Raw genomic sequence first — 23,473 nt, 5'->3', positions numbered from 1 at the left:
CTCGATCTCGTGTTGCCTCGTTGTAATTTAAACTTTCTTATAATAAATCAGTTATAACGAAACCCGAGGCTCTTTATTTGGTGCACGTTCAATAACCTGCCGTGAAACTCTCTCACATTTTCCCTCAACACATATATTCAACTATTTTCCCATTGTTTCATCAATTTTTAAAAAAAGTCCTGCAACGCGTGTAAAATTCGTCCAACGAAGAAAGTAGTCGAACTTTAAATTTAAGAAACAACGTTTACATCATTAATTTTCTTTTCGTTCCGTAAAGTTAATTAGATCCGCTTCGGACAGGTTTATACGTCGAGCAGCGTGGGCGTTGTTTAAAGCAGGTATCGCTAATCTAAGTTTCTTCGGTAATTTCGTAGCGGATACGTTAGAGGCGAACAGCCAGCAAATTGTGGAATATGAAAATTTATGGCAACGCGTTGAAGTGGCTTCGCGAGCTCCTCAGATGAACGCACTCGAATTAATTAGCTCGATGGCCGCCGTTCCCGTATAATACGAACAGTATCTTGCCCGGCGAATCTAGTAATGTTTATCCTACTGAATTAATAATTTATGACATCTAACGATGCACAACACTATTTCTTTTAACACGTTCACACAATTTAAAATTTTGTTTTTCGTCGAAAAATTTAGGCATCTAAATTAGATTTTCGGTTAGGAATTTTTTTCTCGAAAGTGTGTAGGATTTCGGGGGTATGCGTAATGACCAAAAATGATTGCGATTGACCCCCGCAAATGAAAATAATTTTTTTCAAAACGATTCGAAATTTTTTTTTTCGTCGTAAAATTTCACATCTTCTCGAATTTTTTTCTAGAAATCGGGTAGGATTTCGGAGGTATGTGTATTCACCAAAAATGATTGTAATTGATCCCCGCAGCCGGGAATAATTTTTTCAAAACGATTCGAAATTTTTTTTTCATCGTAAAATTTCACATCTTCTCGAATTTTTTTCTAGAAAGTGGGTAGGATTTCGAAGGTATGTGTATTCACCAAAAATGATTGTAATTGATCCCCGCAACCGAAAATAATTTTTCCAGAACGATTGGAAATTTTTGAATTTAATTGTTAATAACTTTTTAACGAAGCCTTCATCAACAAATTGATATTCTTGATTTTCGTCTTATTTTGGCCTCTAGAATCTCCCATTGAAATTTTTCCCATGGGTGGTTAGACACCCTGTATTTGTAAATATGATGAGTGTAGTTTGTTTTAGCTAAGTTTTCGCGTAAGAAATGGCACGTGAAAGATGACAGGGTAGTTTTGACGCACGTGACAGGAAAAGGGTTGAAGCCTATAATCCTCATTCCGAGCTTTAAACGACAAAGGGTAGCCTCCGGCCGCGTACACTGGGATTATCGATCGACCCTTCCTAGACTGGTAATCGAGCTTCCGGGTAATTGGTTTAACCCTTCTGATACGGGATCGCGTTGGATCTCGATGAAACGAGGGCGAAATAAAAAGCCAGTCGACGCGTCTCGAATGCACGCGATCTATTTATCGTGTCCCAGAAAATATGGTATTTACAAATTATACAAATCCAAGGACGATGTTGCAATAATTGATGAATTTGAATTAATTGAACAATCATTAGAAAGTCTAAAATTATCCATGCAATATATTGTAAATTAATTTATTTTTGTTAAATTCACTAAGCGATAGTGTTTGACTATGTAAAAGCGACATCTGTAGTTACTTACATATTATTAGGTGTACAAAAGAATAATCCAATTTTTCCAGCCACATTCAATGTTTATTTTAAAAGAAAGTAAATCGAATTGTTCGATCAAAGTATTCGCCGTTACTTTCTATAATTTTAAGCCACCTTTCAGGCAGCTGATGAATTCCATCTCGGAAAAATTTTACGTTTTTGAATCCGATAAAGTCGTCAAGCCATTTTCAGATCTCATCCACTGATTGGAAGTGCATATCGGATGAGGCGTGTTGCATCGACCGGAACAGGTGATAATCGGATTGGAGCAATGTCTGGTGAATACGCCGGGTGCTGCTAGACGTCCCAGCCAGGACTCATTATGGTGTCTTTTGTATGAGGAGCAATGTGTGGCCTGGCGTTGTCATGCAACAATTTCACTGGGACGTTCTCCTTTGCCAGTATACGGACGTTTTCGTTCCAATGCTTGACTCGAGCAGATCAATTGACGTTGGTAGCAGTCCGCAGTAGCTGTTTCACCCGGTTCCAACAACTCATAATAAACCACGCCCTTGATATCCCACCAAATGCAGAGAAGAACCTTCTTTCCGAAGCGATTGGGTTTTGCAACCGATGTTGATGCCTCTCCGGGATTTACCCATGGCTTTCTGCGTTTCGGATTGTCATAGAGTATCCACTTCTCATCGCCCGTAACGATTTTCCACGAGAAAGACTTTCGACGCTGCTTATTGAGATGAGAAAGACACGCTGCCACTCGTTGATTTTTGTTGGTTGCAGTGAGTTCATGCGGAACCCATCTTCCTTCTTTCTGGATCTTTCCCATCTCACGTAGGCGTTTGGAAATCGTTTGCAAGGTTACTCCTAACTGTTCTGCAAGTTCTTTTTGCGTTTGTGCCGCATCCTCAGCGAGCAGTTGTTCCAAATCATCGTTGTCGCACTTCCGAGGGCCTCCAGGGGCGTTGTTTGTCGATTAGACTCAAATCACCGCTTTTAAACCGTTTAAACCAAAATGTGCACACATCATACGATACAACACCTTCACCGAGAAAGGAACAAATCGATTCGCATGCTCTAACAGCATTTTTCCCTTGTTGGAATTCGTAAAGAATGCAGTGTCGGATATGCACCTTATCTGTCGCCATTTTCGACTCCACTGAAATGAATACTTTTGAAGGTTATGTTTTGCCTTTCGCCAAACTATCTTTTGTTTTAACTAGCTATATATCAACACTATATGACCGCAAAAGAGCGGGGAAATCTATTGATTTTTGCTAGGGAATAATCTTCCTATAAGTTGGCGGATGCATGAGTGTATTTTGTACTTGTAATTCTTGTGTTGGCAACAGGGTTGTATGGATGTATGTATGGCGGAAGAGTAGAGGAGCTAAAAGTGGCGTAAAACGTAAAAGCAAAAGTGGTGAATGAGTATTAAAAAGAATCCAAACGAATAGAAGAATATTACTTAAAATTGTTTATTTTTGTTAATCACGTTTATTGAGTTTAATAAAGTATTATTTATGTTTATCAAAGATAACGCTGAAATCTGAACTTTATTAGAACCACGTGCTAGCGCAACAACTTTAAACTTGATTTTATAACTGCTCAAGATAATTTGGATTATTCATTTGTGCACCTAATACATTTTTGTACTAAAGGGTTTAATACCGTTAATAAATGAATAATAATAATAAAAATGATAGACTTCTTTCTTCGAAAGGTATATTTTCGAGTTTGGTAGAAATAGAATTTTTCCAGAAATTGATATATTCGTTTGATGAGGGATGCAAGATAGCAATTAGAAAATTAATGTCTGGGGAGTTTTTATTGGGGACATGATTGCGCTTCAGAAAATCTCGTTAAGAATTCCAAGAGAACAATCATCTCTCTGGTATATTAATTGATTCGTTTCATGGTTCGGGAGTTCGAACGAAAAGGTTGCAAAAATAGAAATTTCGTTCGATTGCTCGCAGGGCTGACTCAGCGAACCCATAGTCGCGATTTTGACCGAGTTTTGAGGCAGAACTTGGTTTATCCGAGCGGAGCATTTCTCTGTAGAATATCGCTTCCCTTTTTGCACCTTTCTTTCGCAAGGAAATTGTTTGCAAATTAAACAATTTTGTTGAAAAAATTATTTTTAATTGAGGGGGTCAATTGCAATCATTTTTAATGAATACACATACCCTCGAAATCCTATGTAATTTCGAGAAAAAGATTCGAATAGGTGGACAAATTTTTCGACGGAATTAAAAAATTTTGAATCATTTTGAAAAAATTATTTTTAATAGAGGGAGTTAATTACAATCATTTTTAGTGCATACACATACCCCCGAAATCCTACGCACTTCCGAGAAAAAAATTCTTTATCGAGAATACAATGTCTGACCAAATATTGATTCATTCCCCTGAAATTTCATAGGTATACATAAAAGATCATAACTCCTGAACAGATTGGAGGATTTTAATGTTTCAAAAGGCAAACAACGCGTATTTTAATGGAGAATATTTAGAAAATCTAACAATGTTGAAAAAGTTGTTCCATAAACCATATAAAATGCGAAAAACCCCCCCCAAAAAATTGACAAACATTCGAACGACCATAACTCCTACAATAGCGAATATATTTCAATGAAATTTATTTTGGTAGTAGAGCTCATAGATATGTACAAAAAAGTATTAAACAACTTTTCCATAGCGCGTCAAACAAAGTCACTAAAAATCAAAAACTGATTATTATGAAAATTCGACAGGGGGTAGGTGCTGAAATTTTTCAGCGAAAAATAAACTTCACATCGTTCTAAAAAAATTATTTTCAGTTGCAGGGGTAAATTACAATAATTTTTGGTCAATAGACTTACACTCGAAATTCTAAGCACTTTCGAGAAAAAAATTCGAGTAGGTGGACAAATTTTTCGATAAAATTGAAAAATTTCGAATCATTCTGCAAAAATTATGTTTGTTTGCAGGGATCAATTACAAACATTTTTTGTGAATACACATACCCTCGAATTCCTACGCGCTGGCGAGAAGAAAATTCTTTACCGAAAATATAATGCGTGGCCAGAAATGTTTCCCCGAAATTTCATACCACCCGTGGGAAAAATTTTAATATAAGATTCTAGAGACCAAAATAAGACGAAAATGAAGAACAACAATTTGTTGATCGAGGCTTCGTTAAAAAGTTATTAACATTTGCAACCTGCGTACAGCTGCGTGCGCCAGCGTCTCACATGCATTACTTTAAGCATCAATAACTTCTTAACGAAGCCTCAATCAAAAAATTGTTATTCTTGATTTTCCTCTTATTTTGGTCTCTAGAATCTTCCATTAAAATTTTCCCCAGGTACCAACACCCTGTACATCTTTGTACGTCGAATAAAGTAACGTTCTGAAGTAAAACTGGGCCCTGTTTCATTTCGAGGGCGATTCAAAAATACCTAGAAAGCAAACGAGTTTGAAATACGTAATACTTTCTGGGACACCGTAATATTTAGCCGCGAAAAGGAATCCGGACGACCGCTGAGAGCCCGAGGACACGGGTCAGGGGTTTCCGGCAGCGTTCGCGAAACCCACTCGGGCCGCAAATGGGTCGCGGTGTGCAACGACGCTCCGCGCTCTGCGAGAACCCGCTGTCGCGCAAATTACCCATTAATGGAGCCACGGGAACGGTATTTAAATTATTCCTCTACTCTTTCGCTGGCAGCGTTTTTCCGGCGACTTTGTCGGGCGCAGCCGCGCTTTAACATCGCCGATTCACCTGTCGACTCCGACTTTATTTTCGTTTCCGACTCGTTTCCCTTTACGCGCCGCGGAAAGCCGGTTTCTGCCCCTTCCCTCGCCGCCTCGACGTTCTTCCGCTCCTGGAACCGGAGGTAGAAACGAAAGTTAAGTGCATTTGTTTACGTTAACACTAGGTTAACGCGCCCGATTCGACGGGTTTCGGACTCCAAACGGTGAAAACACTCGTAAATATTATTTCATACAACTTCTTGTTGAAAGAAAAATTCAGTGCTTGTTTACTCTACGGATTCCAAACTTTAAGAAACTCGTAAATATTGTTTAAGAGACAAAAATTTTGATTTTAGACAATTGTAAACTACACAAAATTTGTTTTCTTTTCTCTGTTAAAGTCACGTTACAGAGTGAAATAGAGGAAACTATTGAACGTCTGTTTATTCTGTAGATGTCAAACGTCAACACGTTCACTGCCCATGACCCATATATGGGTCATAGTGCCATGCTTTTGGATACGTCGCTAAGAAACTGGACAGTGAATGCGTTAAAGAATTCGTAAATATTATTTCTTAGCCGTTTTTGTTGAAAAATAAATCGCGTTTTCTGTGCACTTCACTGATTTGAGTTTCATTTATGAATACAATTTAAATTATAGGTATTTGTACATTTTTTTGTGAAAGAGAATATTTTTTTATTTTTAAAAGTCACGTACACAGCCTAAAATTTGTATTGGTGGAGTGATCCCTCGTTAAAACGTTGCAGAGTGAAACAATACGTTCACTGTCCATGACCCATATATGGGGCATAACACCATGCTTTTGGATGCGCCACTAGGAGACTGGACAGTGAACGCGTTAAAGAATTCGTAAATATTATTTCTTAGCACTTTTTGTTGAAAGAAAAATCACGTTTCTATTGCACTCCAGTGATTTGAATTCCATTTATGAGTAATATTTAAATTATAGATGTTTATACACTTTTTTGGGAAAGAGAATATTTTTTTATTTTTAGAAGTCACGTACATAACTTAAAATTTATATTAGTAGAGTAATCCCTCGTTAAGCTTCGTTAGCGTGCGAACATTATCGAGGAAGGTAATAGAAAATTGTTGTTTCCTCTGTTAAATTCACGTTGTAGAATAAAATAGAGGGAACTATTTAACATTTGTTTATTCTATAGATTTTAAACATTAAAAAGCACGTAAATATTGTTCAAGGGATGAAAATTTTAATTTTAAACAATTGTAAACTACACAAAATTTATCTTAATACAGTCATCCCTCGTTAATATTCGCAGTTCGCGAACGTTATCGAGGGAAGTAATAGGAAATAGTTTTCTTCTTTGTTAAATTCATGTTGTAAAGTGAAATAGAGGAAACTATTCAACGTATTCCAAAGGTTAACACGTTCACTGCCCATGACCCATATATGGGTCATAGCACCATGCTTTTGGATACGTCGCTAAGAAACTGGACAGTGAACACGTTAAGGAACTCGTAAACTTTTATTTGTCCTTTTTATTTCGACGGGCCTCAAAATATTTCAAACACTAAAATTTCAATTTAGACTGCAAATTGTCACTACTTATTACTCATGACGAATATACTCGTCATAACACAAAATTTTACACTTTTTTCACGACGAGTATACTCGTCAGAAACAGTTAACTGGTTAGAGTGTACCAGTGGAACTAAGTCACAAAAACATAAACAGCGTGTTATTTCCATCATCGTGTGTGAATCTCCTAAATAATTTATCCAAAAAAAAAAAATTAAATGAATCTTGTCAAGCTGATTGAGATATCACCACACTCTGTGCTCACGTGGACGTACCACATCTCCACAAACACACACGAAGTCTCCATAAACGCTGATCAACTTTCAAAACAGATCCTCTCAAAGTGTATCAGTGGAACTAAGTCACAGAAATATAAACAGCGTGTTATTTCCATCAAAAAAAAAAAAAAAATGAAATGAGACCTCTCAAGCTGATTGAGAGATCACCACACACTTTGAGCCAACGCTGACGCAAGTCGACGGGTAACCATGTGTCGGCGTGTGTCTTTGAAAGACACCACCCGCAGGCAACGGGGGATGCCCAGGAGTCTCTCGATCCTCGTTTAATTGGTTTATCGGACATCAAACTATCCGTTGCAGTGCAGCCGCAGATGTTTGCCCATATGCCAAGCGATACGCGGCCGCCAAGGTTTGATGTCCTCGACGCGGAGACAGAGGCGACGCGTTTTACCGGGTGCTCCCGGTATGCTACGGTTCGATGGGTCGAGAATTCGGTGGCGAGGCTTGTGTGCCTAGCACCCGGGACCATTAGCTTTGACGTCAATGGCGGAGTACGGAGAGATTAGCGACGGTGGCAGACGCAGACAGACGTAGGGGGACCTTTACCGGAGAGTCTGTGCCCCTAGGTAAATTAGGTTCTCGACGTATACGCAAAGAGAGTCTACGTTAACGCGTTAACGTCGTCGAGTGGTGGGGTGGGAGGAATTGTAAAACAGACTCAACCTTCCCAGACAATCAGACTACCGGCTCCAGAACCTGACGAATTCGTCCTTTTAACGGGGATGAGTGACTCGAATCAACGTCAGGAATCTCTGCCTGTTTGTAATAGGGATCCCTCGTTAAGGATCGCTGGGTAGCGAACGTTACCGAGGGAGGTACTAGGAAATTGTTCTTTTCTCTATTAAATTCACGTTGCAGAGAAAATTATTTAACGTTTCTTTATTCTACAGATTCCAAACGTTAACATATTCACTGTCCATGACCCATATACGGGTCATAACATCATGCTTTTGGATACGCCGCTAAGAGACCGGACAGTGAATGTATTAAACGATTTTTCAACCGTCAACACGTTCACTGTCGGTGATCCATATATGGGTCACACCGCCATGCTTCCGGATACACCGCTGAGAGACCGGACAGTGAATGTATTAAACGATTTTTCAACCTTCAACACGTTCACTGTCGGTGCCCCGTATATGGGTCACGCCGCCATGCTTCCGGATACACCGCTGAGAGACCGGACAGTGAATGTATTAAACGATTTTTCAACCGTCAACACGTGCACTGTCGGTGACCCGTATGTGGGTCACACCGCCATGCTTCCGGATACACCGCTGAGAGACCGGACAGTGAATGCGTTAAACGATTTTTCAACAGTCAACACGTTCACTGTCGGTGACCCGTATATGGGTCACACCGCCATGCTTCCGGATACACCGCTGAGAGACCGGACAGTGAATGCGTTAAGGAACTCGTAAATATTATTTGTCAACACTTCCTGTTGAAAGAAAAATCGCGTTTCCATTGCACTCCAGTGATTCGAGTTTCATTTATGAATAAAATTTAAATTATAGGTATTTACATGTTTGTTGAAGAGAATATTTTTTTATTTTTAGAAATCACGTACACAACTAGGATGATTTCAATCCAAAGACTGATTCGAGTCGAGACATTTTCTTGAATCTAACGCGATCGCAACTCTCTGTAAATATTTTCCAACGGAGAATCCAAGACGATTCCAGGAGAATAGTTGAAATTCTACAACTCGGTAGTCAGTTGAGACTCGTGAATTAGGGGTGCAATTAGGTACCGGAAACGTGAAAATCCATAGGATGAACATTGTTACGCCTGGATCTATGGAGAATTGAACCGAGAAGGGTATCGGATTCGGCAAACGACCGGTGGGGAAGCGAATGCTGGGACGACCGTTTCACGAGAAATTGTATTAGCCTTGTCCTGGACAGCGGTAACCCTTGCATACCGAATGAACTTATTGTTGCCCCTGTTGCAAGTAGAATACGCCGTTGCATGCGGTAACGTGGCTCTGAAACCGATCCCCCGTCCCTTTCCCTTTCCCTTTTCCCCCCAATGGAATTATTATCGATGTTTCCACGCGCGTTATCGACTTCGAAATTTCTCCAACGACGCGAGACAACGCCTCGTTGTTCCTATCTTTCCAGAATTTCCGGTCTAATGGAATCACTCTCCTCGTCGTTGCACACCCTCGTGGTTTGCGTATACAGGGTGTTCGTACCTGGGAAAAATTTTAATTGGAGATTCTACAGACCAAAATAAGAGGAAAATCAATAATAACAATTTGTTGATTGAGACTTCATTAAAAAGTTATTAACGTTTAAGGTTATGCCTGTGAAACGCCAGCGCACATAGTTGTACGCAGGTTGCAAATGTTAATAACTTTTTAACGAAGCCTCGATCAACAAATTGTTGTTCTTCATTTTCGTCTTATTTTGGCCTCCAGAATCTCCTATTAAAATTTTCCCCAGGGGTGGTCGAACACCCTGTATTTACGATCGATGGCCTTGAAATAAATTCTGCCATCCGTTCGGTACACCAGTGCTCTTTGTCACAGACTTTTATACGCGAACGTTCGTTCGACGATAGACGAAAATGGTGAAACGCGAACGCGCGCGGGCGGACAAAATGAAAGCTGAAAATTAATCTTTGACCCCGGCTCGTAGTTTTTTTTTGTTTTTGGAGCTACGAGCGCGACGTCGATGATAAAAACACGCGACGAGGAAATGAAACATAAAAATTCCCCCGGGATGCAAGAGCAAGGTTGATGTTTACAATAATGTCCCCGGCGACAAATTTCATACCTTGGATCGTTGCAAACTTACGAGAAGCATCGTTTAATATATATGGGGGAAAATAAACAATGATTTTTGGGACTGTTTTTGTAGATTTGAATCGAGGAATATGAATAGATTTTCGATTCGAAAATTTTCGGGAGACCTCTTGGATGATTCGAATCTTTTCAAAAGTCTTTGATTTTTCTGCGAAATTTCGTAAGGAGCGACTCGGTGATACGACTGGGAGGCAGGTCGTCTGCCAGACCATCGTTTGACTGACGACGCGGGGGGAAAACAGTCGTCTTTACCTTTTTCCTTTTCGCTACTCTCCCCCGCAAAGGGATCGATCTTATCGGAAACTATAGTCTTCCGGGTAGAACCGACGCAAAATATTGGATGGCGTCTCGCCCAAGGAAAATATCGCATCTGCTTCGATATAAAACCGAAGTATCTCTTAATACTGGCATCCCCCGACCCATTTCAAACAATTCTATCCAGCATGGAGTGCCTTACATCCGTCTCTATACAGATAAAAATCGAGTACTTGCGAGAAAAATTTGAAATTTATTTTCACCGAGAAATCACTACTAAGACATTAATAATAATTATAAACTTTTAGTTAACATTAATAATTTTGAATAATTATTAAATAACATTGAAATTTGACCAATATATTCTAAATTCGACAGCTCTTGATCACTATAATCCATCCAAAGAGACCCAAAACAGTGATGGGGATGATTCAGTATCAACAATACAGTATTGGAGTTCTGTCTTTAAACGAGGGATTACTGATTTTACTGATTCACAAAGAAAATTCGTCTTGAAATTTATCTTTACCAAGGAAACCTTGTCCTACCCATTAATAACAATAACAAATTTTCAATTACCATTAATATCTTCAAAATTCAGCCAGTACATTCTCCACTTCACAGCTTTTAACCACTATAATCGATCAAAAGACACCGAAATAATGGTGGGGATGACTTGGTATCAACAATACGGTTCCAGGATTCTGTCTTTAAGCGAGGAATTACTGTCGTACTCGCTCAGTCGAACCCCGTCGCGCCCGCCATTAGTAGTAATCTTTAGATAGCGTGAAAGCTAGCTAGCTCCAGTTTGAAAGCCCCGTGCCAAACAAACGGCGCTTTTGTCGCTCGCGCGGCAAGTCGTCTCGCAATAACGTCGCGACATTTTAATAACCGAGTCGCAAGGAGCTCCCAGCGACGCGTCGACCTATGCAAATTTTCCGTCCGTGACGATAAAAGCGCGGCCTGTTCTTTGACTCTCTGCTCTCTCGACCTTTTAAAATAAAAAAATAAAAATACCCAACGCGTGACTCTGGACGCGTAACCGAATCGTCGCGCGGGAATGCGTTCGTCTCCAGCCCCGTCACGCTTTGTGTGTCTCATACGTATTTCACGTCGCGTCCCCGTCGCGTTTTCATCGAGTTTTCGCCCCGAAGAAGTTACCGCGCTTTGACGCTGGTCGCGTGCACGTTCCGCGCGTTTCGCGCCCGGAATTATATTTCCCTATTTATTGTTTCGTCGCTGGTCGCGTACGCGTTCGTGTTCGTGTTCGTGTTCGTGTTCGTGTTCGGCGACGAGTACCCGTGACAAAATTCAACCGACAAAAGATCGACGTTCCAGGGAAAATTCGACAGCCTCGAAAAATCGAAGCCCGCAGTTTAAAACCGTGGACCGATGATATTTTCACGGAGTGGCCAGAGGGGAGGGAATGGTGAATTAATTCAGAGATGCGAAAAGTGTATTAGAGTCGAGGGAGAGTATATTGAAAAATAACAGAAACGCGTTTCGCGAGCTTTTTGAACCTTCACGGAAGGAGACTGTTGCAGAATGTTGTGGTATTAATATCTTTTAACGGTATATTCCAATCAACGTTAAGCTAACCATACTGGGGAGGAAAAATATGTATCGAAATAAAAAAAAAGTAATATAGGAGAATTTTTTTATCAATATTTATAACATATTGTTGTAATTGAAGAAAGTATATGGTGAATATACTAGTGTTCGATATCGAGACGATGCTCGCGAATTACCATGATCATCTGAGTATGTCGTTTTTTTTTTAAATTCGGTCAAAATTCGGAATTCGAAACTTGGGATTTAGGGAACCGATATTTGGGAATTAATCCAAATCTTACATTAATTTATTTAACACGTTCCAAGCTGTTTTTGCCCAACTTGTCTGTCAGGCCACGACGTTTTCAGTGAATTAAATAAATGTGTCTGCGTGTACCATTTATGGTACACGTGGATTGAGCCCAAGTTCAACGTGTACCATATATGGTACACGCGACTTGAAGACCGAGTTCAGCGGGTACCACATATGGTACACGTGGCTTGAAGGCCGAGTCGCAACGTGTACCATATATGGTACACGCGACTTGAAGGCCGAGTTCAACGTATGCCACATATGGTACACGCGGTTTGAAGCCCAAGTTCAACGTGTACCATATATGGTGCACGCGACTTGAAGGCCGAGTTCAACGTGTACCACATATGGTACACGCGGTTTGAAGACCGAGTCCAACGTGTACCATATATGGTGCACGTGACTTGAAGCCCAAGTTCAACGTGCACCATATGTGGTACACGTGGTTCGAAGACCGAGTTCAACGTGTATCATGGCATGGAAACGCGTTAAGGGGGTCCTCTAAGTGTTACTTTTTGGCTTCTTTGGAGAATTTTTGGCGAATAACAACGTTTGCTTTTTGAGTATCGAAATAAAAAAAGTAATATAACAGAATTTTTTTTCAATATCTGTAATGTATTGTTATAATTGAAGCAAGTATACGATGAATTTACCAGCGTCCAATATCGAGATGATGCTCGCGAATTACCATGATTACCTTGGGTACGTCGTTTTTCTTTTTGAAACAGCGCAGCCTCGAAAGTTGCACGTCGACCGACGAGACGCATCCTGTCGCGGAGAACATTCGCGTAACATCAAATTGCAGTCTAGCGTTTAGTTTTTGCATTTTTGCATTTTTGCGCCGCATTCCATCTTTCATGTACACATCCCGACACCCTGTTCTCGCATACCTTACGAAGTTTTTTCGAACTTTCCTGTCGCTCACTCGCGCAATTTTTCTCCTCTGATGTGACGTATATTTCGTGGAGGGCGAATAATGTAATATTTCCGCGACGAGAAACATTTTCCACCGAACGTCCGAGATTGCGTTAAACGAATCAATCTCGCGAGGGAAAACAGTGCATTTGTAGAGAGGATTGTAGAAAAACATTTTTATCCATCTCTGGAAAAATATTTTGAGAATTCCTGTGTAAAATTATTTAAATGACCATTTCAGAGTTGGATTTTAATACCATTGAAAATTTACAGTGTACATTAGATGCTAATTTTTCATTAGAAAAGAGAAAAAACTACCATAAAGAGACGATTTTATGGCATGCATTGTCATTATTGGCTCCATCACTTAACTAAGGACTCCAACAAAAGCTATAGAGCCACAGTAGTACCATATTGAACCACATTAGTGTAGCCTTAAGCTCAGAATATTAACCATGAAAAATTATATAAAATATCTCTTTCGAATATGAAGATTCTACTACTACCTGATTGTTAAGAAACATAAAATTGAGGCTTTCTACTTAAGAATTAGACGAATCGAACAACCTGCGCCCCTCTCCCTCGCTCTGTTCTATCCATAGATGACGCAACGGACGATCCAATTAAACTTTTCCGATCTTTCTGTCCGCAGGAGACGCGAGTGGCGCCGAGTGTCCGGAGGACAGCGTCCGAGACGAGAACGGCGGTTGCAAATGCGCGACCGGATGTCCTCCAGCGGTCTGCCCGGAGGGTCAACGCCCCGTTCAAGTGAAGGCTGCGGATCCCCAGACTCCCGGTAGCTGTTGCGCCCGCTACGATTGCGTACCCTCAGGTAAGCAACCATCGTGTCCAACCGTGTCATAGTCCGGGCCACGATATAGCGAGCTCGTAAAATCGAGTAGAAAGTAAAGATGTTTCAGCTACCAGAACAAGCAAATTGAATAGATAAGGCCTTTAGACCATGGTCAAGGCCGTACGAAGTGTTTTATTCAGTGTTGTCATTTTTAGAAAGCCATTTTTAGAGGTACCGCTAGAGGTAAAGGTCTCACTCAAGTCTTTAATATATTAATTTATCTGCTCATAATATATGAATGTAGAAAATGGAAAAAGGCACCCTCAAGCAAGATGTCATGTACTCTCAAGAGCTTAGTTTACGATCTCGCTATATCGTGGCCCGAACTATACCAAATAACCAGCGAACACTGAGAACCTAGACACGAAAGACGAAACGCGACACGGTCCACCCCCGACGACGTATCCCGCCGCGAGGTTCGTTCGTCGATCACGATCGATGAGCCACGGTGTCCGTCGCGGCGGGAAACGATCGGTCCGCGACGCCGTGGCTCCCCCGGGTGACTCTGCTCGCGACAGAAACCATCTGAAAGTGTCGTTTTTCCTGTGAAAGACTCCCGAGGCATCGACCCGTGTCCCGAAAACAGCGCGTTAACGGAAGATGGAAAGTGCGAATGCGCTCCCTGTTCACCAGCCAGCTGTCCGGCCGGTTATCGTCCCGTTCAGGTGACGGACGACCTCGATCGCGAGACACCCGGTAGCTGTTGCCCTCTCTACGACTGCAGACCCTCAGGTAATTACGAAAGGTCGTAATCGAGGCTCTCCCGCTCTCCTATCGGCGGTCAAACCGATACGCGGGGAATGCGCCCCCCTGTCTAACGGGTCGATATCTTCGATCTACCTGCTCCTCCTCGCCTGCACCCGGTACTCCTGTGCCTTCGAGTTGCTCTCCAATCGCGATCCTCCACTGGGCAAACCTCCCATTCCTTCGTGCTTGTAACATAGGTGTACGGCGTTTCCTGGTGCCGCGAGCGAGACGTCGCAATTTTTGTGTCGAGATTCGTTTTCATTGGGCAAATTTCACCCCGGAAACAGGGGTCCAAATTCGAAATTTGGGATTTGGGATTTGGAGAACCGATATTTGGGAATTAATCCAAATTTTACATTAATCTATTTAACACGATCTCTGCTAAGTCGTTTTTGCTCGAATTGTCACTGAGACCATGATATTTTCAGTGAATTAAATAAATATGTCTGGGTGTACCATATGTGGTACACGTTAAATTTGACCTTCGGGACGCGTGTACCATATGTGGGGCACGTTAAATTTGGTCTCCGGGCACGTGTACCATATGTGGGGCACGTTAAATTTGGGCCTTGGGCCACGTGTACCATATGTGGTACACGTTAAATTTGACCTTCGGATCGGGTGTACCATATGTGGGACACGTTAAATTTGGTCTTCGGGTCACGTGTACCATATGTGGGGCACGTTAATTTTGGTCCTCGGGTCACGTGTACCATATGTGGTACACGTTAAATTTGACCTTCGGGCCACGTGTACCATAAATGGTACACACAGACATATTTATTTAAGCCATGATGTTCTCGGTGAATTAAATAAATGTGTGTACCATTTATGGTACACGTGACCTGAAGGTCAAGTTTAACATGTACCATAAATGGTACACGTGACGCGGAAATGTGTTACTGGGACCCTATAGTGTGAAAAAGCGTGTTTCTTTTAGACTTTCTTGGAGAATTTGTTTCGAAAAAACTATAAGAGTTTTTGCAGTCAAATTTGCAAGTTTTATTTGTACATATTTCAATGATATTTAAAAATGTTTCAAACGAAAAGAAATTAAAATTTATGGTACTGTATATTCCCAAACATAGTTGCTTCTGAAGAAAAAAGAAAAGAGAGAAAGGAACGTGAACGATTCTTAATTAGTATGAATTTTGCTGTAGCACGTTTCCCATGCTTCAGATCGGAAAAATGCATAGAACATTCCTTAAACTACACTATGTAGCAAGAAAAATGAGATCTCGAGGTACTCTGTACGATCGATAGAAGATACGAGGTTGTGAACGATAAAAAAATCGTTTCCATGGATATCTATTACAAGATCAAAGACGTATCCCCCTTAAAACTAGAGATATGTATGAACTGAATTGCTTTCGTACAGCAAATATTAATATTACCTCCGCGATGATATAAATTTATTGCTCCTCGAGTATTCATCTTTTTCAAAATGAATGTCTCCCTCTGGAATTTTTCTTATCTTTCTAGTGAGATATTTAAACCCGTCGAGATCTCATTTCTCTGTATTATGCAGTGTAATTCGAGATGTATTGTGCGCATTTTCCTGTCCAAAGCACAGAGAAAGTTTGATGAAACAATTTATAAAAATGAGGCATTTTTACATTGCAATCTTCAAACATTAAGAACATGAAAGAAATAAAAGAAACGATAATACAGTGAAGTAAATATTTTCTACATTTTCCTCAGAAAAAAGAAAATTAATGTTCTTTAATTAACCACAATTATTTAAATATTAACGTTAAGAACATGCAAGAAATAAAAAAAACAATAACATTGTGAAGCGAATATTCTCTGCTTTTTCCCTCTAGAGAAAAAAAAAATTGATGTTTTTTAATTGAATCGTAATTATCTAAATATTAAATAGACAGACTGTTGTGCATAAAATACAAATGTAAAGCTTATTTAACCATTCATATTGTTCCCCTGACATTTTCTCCAACTGCATTCACAATGGATTTATGACATGAAACAGTTGCGTGTACCAACCTGTATACATCTACATAAATTTATAACGTCAATATAGGATTGAGGTCTAGGGGATTTAAAGGACCAGAAAGTCCTTGTAGCTCGCTCACTTCAAAATAGATTAACCCCGTGACCCATATGTAGAAAATCATTGTTTGGGGAATCTAGTTCCTCGGTACTTGATTATTTCTAATACGAGCAGAAACCCCGCTTAATGCATGCACATACATACATTATTCAATTACTCCTACGAATAAGATCACCATATTGCAGTAATATTACTTCCCAAAAAGTTTCAAATTTTCCTGTATTTTCCTCGACGAATTTTAGACAATATAATATTTTTCTCATAAATGTAATAAATTGCCAATTAACATATTGTAAATAATATTACTTCTCAAAAATTTTCAAAAATTTCAAAATTCAAATTTTCCTATATTTTTCTCTATAAATTTTACACGATAAAATATTTTTCTCATAGGTGAGAACCTAATGTAATAAATTGTCAATTAACATATCGCAAGTAATATTGTTTTCCAAAAATTCTCAAATTTTCCTATATTTCTCCCGATGAATTTCGCACAGTAAAATAATTTCCTCATAGGTGAGAACCTAATTAAATAAATTGCCAATCAACATATTGCAAGTAATATTGCTCTCCAAAATTGAACAAATTTTCCTACATTCTCGTGGATTTTCCACTCTAAAAAGAATTCCTCATAGATGGGTACCTAATTTAATAAATTTATGTGCCCAATCGGATAAAAAACCCATCAAATTATAATCCTAGCTTTAAAAATGCAACGAAGCATTCGGACGCCTCCACTCTTCTTTTATCTCGACTTATTATTGCAAAATGCAACTGCATCAATTTTTTAATAAAAATTCTCGTCACTCTTCGCTTGTGAAAGAGCCAAGCCTAAAACCGGGATTAAAGAAGCCTCTAGAAAGTTTATACCAATAGAATCGATCCAAAGAAACTAGCAGAGTGGTGGGGATGACTCAGTGTCTTCAATGCGGGGCTGGAATTCTGTCTTTAAGCGAGGGATTACTTTTGAATTTTACTGATGTAGAAACTATCGCGTACTTATGAAGAAAATTCATGTTATAATTTATTTTCACAAGGAAAATCATCACTAACTCATTAATAATAATTATAAACTTTCAGATTATATTAATATTGAATTAACTTTGAAATTGGACCAGTGTATCTATAATTTCAAAGGTGTGGTCAACTAGAATCGATGCAAAGACACTTGAAGAGTGGTGGGCTGGAATTCTGTCTTCAAGCGAGGGATTACTGATTTTACTGACACATGAGGAAAATTTGTCTTGGAATTTATTTCCAATAAGAAAACCTTGCACTGTCCTTTAATAACAATCATGATCTTTTTTAGCAAACATTAATAACATTGAAATTTGACCAATATATTCTAAATTTCACAACTGTGGCTCACTAGAATCGATCCAAACGAACCTAGAACAGTAGTGGGGATGACCCACTATCTTCAATCCGGTCCTACAATTCCGTCTTTAAGCGAGGGATTACTGTCGTACGAATTCTTATTACAAAAATCCGATTGCGCCAATCTTTTAATAAAAAATCCTCGTCGCTCTTCACTTGTGAGAGAGTTAAGAATAGAAATTACCGGAGTGGCTGGTGCAGTGCTTGCTCTTACATACATAAAGCCTAAAACCAGGATTAAAGAAGCCACCGGAAAGTATAGTTCGTTAAGGTTAAATGAATTCCAAGTGAGAAAGAAACAATAGACGCGGCCCTCGGAGCCAGCACGACCGTAATTAAGGATTAAAGCCGTGGCTCTCGTTGAAAATTGCGCCGCTCGACGTTCTTGCCGACATTAGAAATTCGAGTCGCCTCGATTATAATCAGCGAGAAAGCTCCGGCTGATCTCCGCGCGCCGGGTGGCTGGGAAAAAGCCTTTTAAGTTTCGAGATACGCGGGGGACCAGGTTTGGCCCGGCGCCGCGCAAACTTTCGATTTACCTGTTGAATTTTAATGAGGCCATTCTTATCTCGCGGACGCGTTCACGAGTGCTCCCGATGCCACAACCACCCACCAAGCTCCAATAGCCATCCATTTTGAAATTTAATGACGACCGCTGGGAACAATTACGAAACCGCGACGATCGAAACAATCGTCAACCTGTGAGAATCCCAAAATTCAAATCTTAATGTTTATTGATCACCTAATCATCGACGTTTCTGTAATGGCAATTGGAACACGTCCCTTCTTCTTTCGTCATTGGCAGAAAATAATTTGCAATCCGGTGAGAGGAAATTCGATTTTAAGTGTGTACCATATATGGTACACGTGGCGTGGTGGGCAAGTTTAACGTGTACCATACATGGTGCACGTGGCGTGATGGTCAAGTATAACGTGTACCATATATGGTGCACGTGACGTGATGGTCAAGTTTAACGTGTACCATATATGGTGCACGCAGTGTTTAGTGACTATTCTCATCTCGCGAACGCGTTAACGAGTGCTCCGGACACCATAACCGCCCACAAAGCTCCAATAGCCATCCATTTTGAAATTTAATGACGATCGCTGGGAATAATTACGAAACCACGACGATCGAAACAATCGTCAACCTGAAAGAATCCAAAATTCAAACCTTAATGTTTGTTAATCACTTAAGCGAAAATATTGATCTTTGACGTTTCTGTAATGGCAATTGGACCACCTCCCCTCCTCTTTCGTCATTGGTAGAAAATAATTTGCAACCCGGTAAACGAGGAAATTCGATTTAAATTTCAATTTCGCTAACAGCAATCTCGAAATTTCGAGTTTCTGGCTCCGTAGCTGCACCCGGTACCACGGAGTGTTTAATTACGCTTTCGACATAATTAGTGACGTAACGATAATAAATATTGATCGAGCCGTTTCGATGGGCATTCAGCTCCTGTAGAGCTCTGTCTGTTTTGTTAACAAACATCGATTAATTGGTAAACATAAACTCCGGTTTGTCCGGTTGTTCTTCGCGAACGTCGCTACCGGAAGATCGTGCTCCGCCATTTTGTTCTCGATTCGTCGAACGAAACGTTTAGTATTGTAGAAAGAAAATAAGAACTGTATTAGGAAGAATGAAAATTAAAAAAGTAATCATTCTAAATATTTTTGATTTTGGAACAAACTCTTTTCAACAAATTTTTATTTAAAATCGAGTTTAAGCTTGTGTTATTGAATTTTTATTTACTTTCTATTTTGTAAACTTGCAAAGATTGACTGGAAAAGCATTTGATTAAGCAAAACTCGCAATTTCTTTCAAAACTTATCTACCTTTCTCCTTAAAATACAAGTTTCAAGTAACGTTGCCCAGACTTATGGTCCACGAAGGCCGCCATCTTCTACGTGTAAGTCCTGTAATTGCTTTTCGAAGAGTGTTCCAAAGTTTCGGGACCAAATTCTCGAGGTAATTCGACGATTACAGGGTTCTCGACAATCCGAGACCTCGATAGTTGGCAACTCCGGAGTATTACAAAACGATTACTATACTATATAACCAGAATCGATTTAGAAAAACGTACGTAACAAGAACTTCGTGTTGAACTAACGTACAACTCGCCAAAAATCATTATTTGAGCGACTACTAAGTGATATACGAGTCTCCCTCGCTTGTTGCAACAGAATCTACGTTAGGGATACTTGCAAAAGAATTGATTGGCTTCAGAAAAAAGTATGTAACTGCAACTTAGTGACAAAACAACGAATAGATTCGTCAGAAACCATTATTTCAACGATTACTAACCGATATACGAGTCTCCCTCGCTTGTTGCAACAGAATCTGCGTTAGGGATACATGCAAAAGAATTGATTGGCTTTAGAAAAAAGTATGTAACTGCAACTTAGTGACAAAACAACGAACAGATTCGTCAGAAACCATTATTTCAACGACTACTAACCGATATACGGGTCTCCCTCGCTTCTTGCAAAAATCTACGTTAGGGATACATGCAAAAGAATTGATTGGCTTTAGAAAAAAGTGTGTAATTGGAACTTCGTGTCGAAACAACGTACAACTCGCCAAAAATCATTATTTGAGCGACTACTAAGTGATATACGAGTCTCCCTCGCTTGTTGCAACAGAATCTACGTTAGGGATACTTGCAAAAGAATTGATTGGCTTTAGAAAAAAGTATGTAACTGCAACTTAGTGACAAAACAACGAACAGATTCGTCAGAAACCATTATTTCAACGACTACTAACCGATATACGGGTCTCCCTCGCTTCTTGCAAAAATCTACGTTAGGGATACATGCAAAAGAATTGATTGGCTTCAGAAAGAAGTATGTAATTGGAACTTCGTGTCGAAACAACGTACAACTCGCCAAAAATCATTATTTGAACGACTACTAGCCGATATACGAGTCTCCCTCGCTTCTTGCAACAGAATCTGCGTTAGGGATACTTGCAAAAGAACCAATTGGCTGTAGAAAAAAGAGTGTAAGTGGTACTTCATGTCGAAACAACGTACATATTCATCAGAAACCATTATTTGAACGACTACTAACCGATATATAGTAGTGCCTCGCTTCTTGCAACAATCTGCGTTATGGATACTTGCAACGGAATCGACTATTCATGTTCCTTTGACTCAGGAACTAAATTTCGTCACTATTCTTTGCATTACTGATACTTAAACGTTATTTTTGTTCGTATCATTTTTATTTTTATTTCTTTCCTCCTATTTTTCAAGAATTAAATGTTATAATTTGTATTGATCGATTCACAAGAAGGTGGCTTCGATTTCATTGCAAGAAAAGAGGCAACTTAGTGTTGAAACAACGTACAACTTGTCAGAAATCATTATTCCAACGGCTACTAATCAATATATGGTTCTCCCTCGCTTCTTGCAACAATCTGCGTTAGGGATACTTGCAATAAATCGACTATTCATGTTCCCTCGACTCCAGAACTGAATTTCATGACAATTCTTTGTAGTATTGATACATATACGTTACTTTCGTTCTATTTTTCTAGAACTAAACGTTATAATTTTTATTAATCATTCCACACAAAGATAGCTCAGATTTCATTGCAAAAAAGAGGCAGTACCACATAGAAGGTGGTTCACCTACATAAAACCACCTAAATATCTTCTCTAATTGTGCGGTTACAAAAAATATTTTATATGCTATTTGAACTAATATTTTTTAATTTTTTTCGTAGTTCACAAGGTTATCGATGTTTTTTTTTTGCGTATAATTCTATAATTTTTTTTTATTGCATCGCTGAAGTAAAAACACATTCAGATATGTACATTACATGACCTTGAAAAATAAATAGAAATAAACAATGTTTGTTTATCGTGGGGCTCTGTGAGTGTAAATAAACGTGTTTTAATATTTTGGTGTTAGATAGACAACCAGATAGACAACTCTGTGCAAAACCCAAAAAAGACCCAAAAACTTGTTTGATTTCCATTTCGAAAATATTTAACGTGGCGTTCCCCATTGCAGAGTCTGTGTTGTGGGTAAAGATGGCGACAGAGGACACGAAATCGACGAAACATTGCATCTACGAGGACAAAGCGAAGAAGGTGGGCGAACAATGGCAGCAGTCGGACTGCGTGACCTGCGTCTGCGAGGAGGAGGGAGTGTCCTGTCAGGAACCGATGTGTAAGTCCTGCGAAAACGCCATTCCTCCGAATCCGGGCGAGTGTTGCCCCCACTGTCCCATACCGACGAATGCAACGATCGAGGAGCTCGAACCGCCTTGCCGAAATTCTTTAGAAAACTGCGACTTGACATGCGATCATGGATACGTGAACGACGAGAACAATTGTCCCATCTGCAGCTGCATCGTGCAAAAGGTACGTGGGAAAAATAATGTCCTTCGAAATCAATAAACAGAAATCAACGAGTCCCCAATATTTGATATTTTTGAAAATTTTATAAATAGTCCAAAAAATTTTGTACGTTCAATTTTAATAACTTTGGATATAAAAATTATGAATATATGAATGGGTTAAATTCCTTATAAATTATATGTCCAGGGCAATATCGTTTAAAACTTCTTCTAGCACAGTTTGGTAAATTTTCAAAAAAACCAGTCGAGTAAATTTTTTTCAAATTTTATTGAGTCATTTTGACTGGTTTGGTAATTCCAATGTTAAATACCTTATAAATTATATGGTATTATTCAATTACAGAGTTTAATAAATTTTCAAAAATTTAATCGAGAAAAATTTTTGCAAATTCTGTTAAAAATTATGAATGGGTCATTTTGACTGTTTTAAATAACTTATCAATTTTATGTCCAAGGCAATACCGTATAAAACTTCTTCCAATACAGAATTTAGTAAATTTTCAAAAATTGAGTCGAGTAAATTTTTTACAAATTTTGTTGGGTTATTTTGACTGGATTGGTAGTTCTAATGTTAAATTTCTTACAAATTATATGTCTAATGCAATATCTTCTAAAACTTCTTCAATTTTCAAAAATTTAATCGAGAAAAATTTTTTGCAAATTCTGTTAAAAATTATGAATGGGTTATTTTGACTGTTTTAAATACCTTATAAATTATATGTCCATTGCAATAACGTCTAAAACTTCTTTTAGTACAGAGTTTAATAAATTTTCAAAAATTGAGTCGAGAAAAATTTTTATAAATTATGTTAAAAATTATGAATGAATCTTTTTGACTGTTTTAATTATTTTATAAATTATATATCCAAGCCAATATCGTCCAAAACTTCTTTTAGTGCAGAGTTTAATAAATTTTCAAAAATTGAGTCGATTAAATTTTTTAC

General features: G+C 39.1%; 1 protein-coding gene across 2 annotated transcripts in view; it reads left to right on the top strand.

Moving 5' to 3' along the window:
* LOC122400008 (cysteine-rich motor neuron 1 protein) overlaps positions 1-23,473 on the top strand; it is a 653,650-nt gene that overhangs the window by 624,682 nt on the left and 5,495 nt on the right. Inside the window, exons 6-8 of one of the 2 annotated variants that reach the window (XM_043401166.1) lie at positions 13,768-13,947; positions 14,521-14,700; positions 22,181-22,533. In XM_043401166.1, the coding sequence (XP_043257101.1) occupies positions 13,768-13,947; positions 14,521-14,700; positions 22,181-22,533 (713 nt within the window). The remainder of the gene's footprint in view (positions 1-13,767; positions 13,948-14,520; positions 14,701-22,180; positions 22,534-23,473) is intronic. The other variant, XM_043401167.1, reaches the window with a different exon arrangement.

This window comes from Colletes gigas, unplaced genomic scaffold (assembly GCF_013123115.1).
Source record: "Colletes gigas isolate AHSC1104 unplaced genomic scaffold, ASM1312311v1 Colletes_gigas_Sc00015, whole genome shotgun sequence".
Classification (NCBI taxonomy): Eukaryota; Metazoa; Arthropoda; class Insecta; order Hymenoptera; family Colletidae; genus Colletes; species Colletes gigas.
Note: the sequence above shows the minus strand (reverse complement) of the source record. Positions and strands in the feature narration are given on the sequence as shown.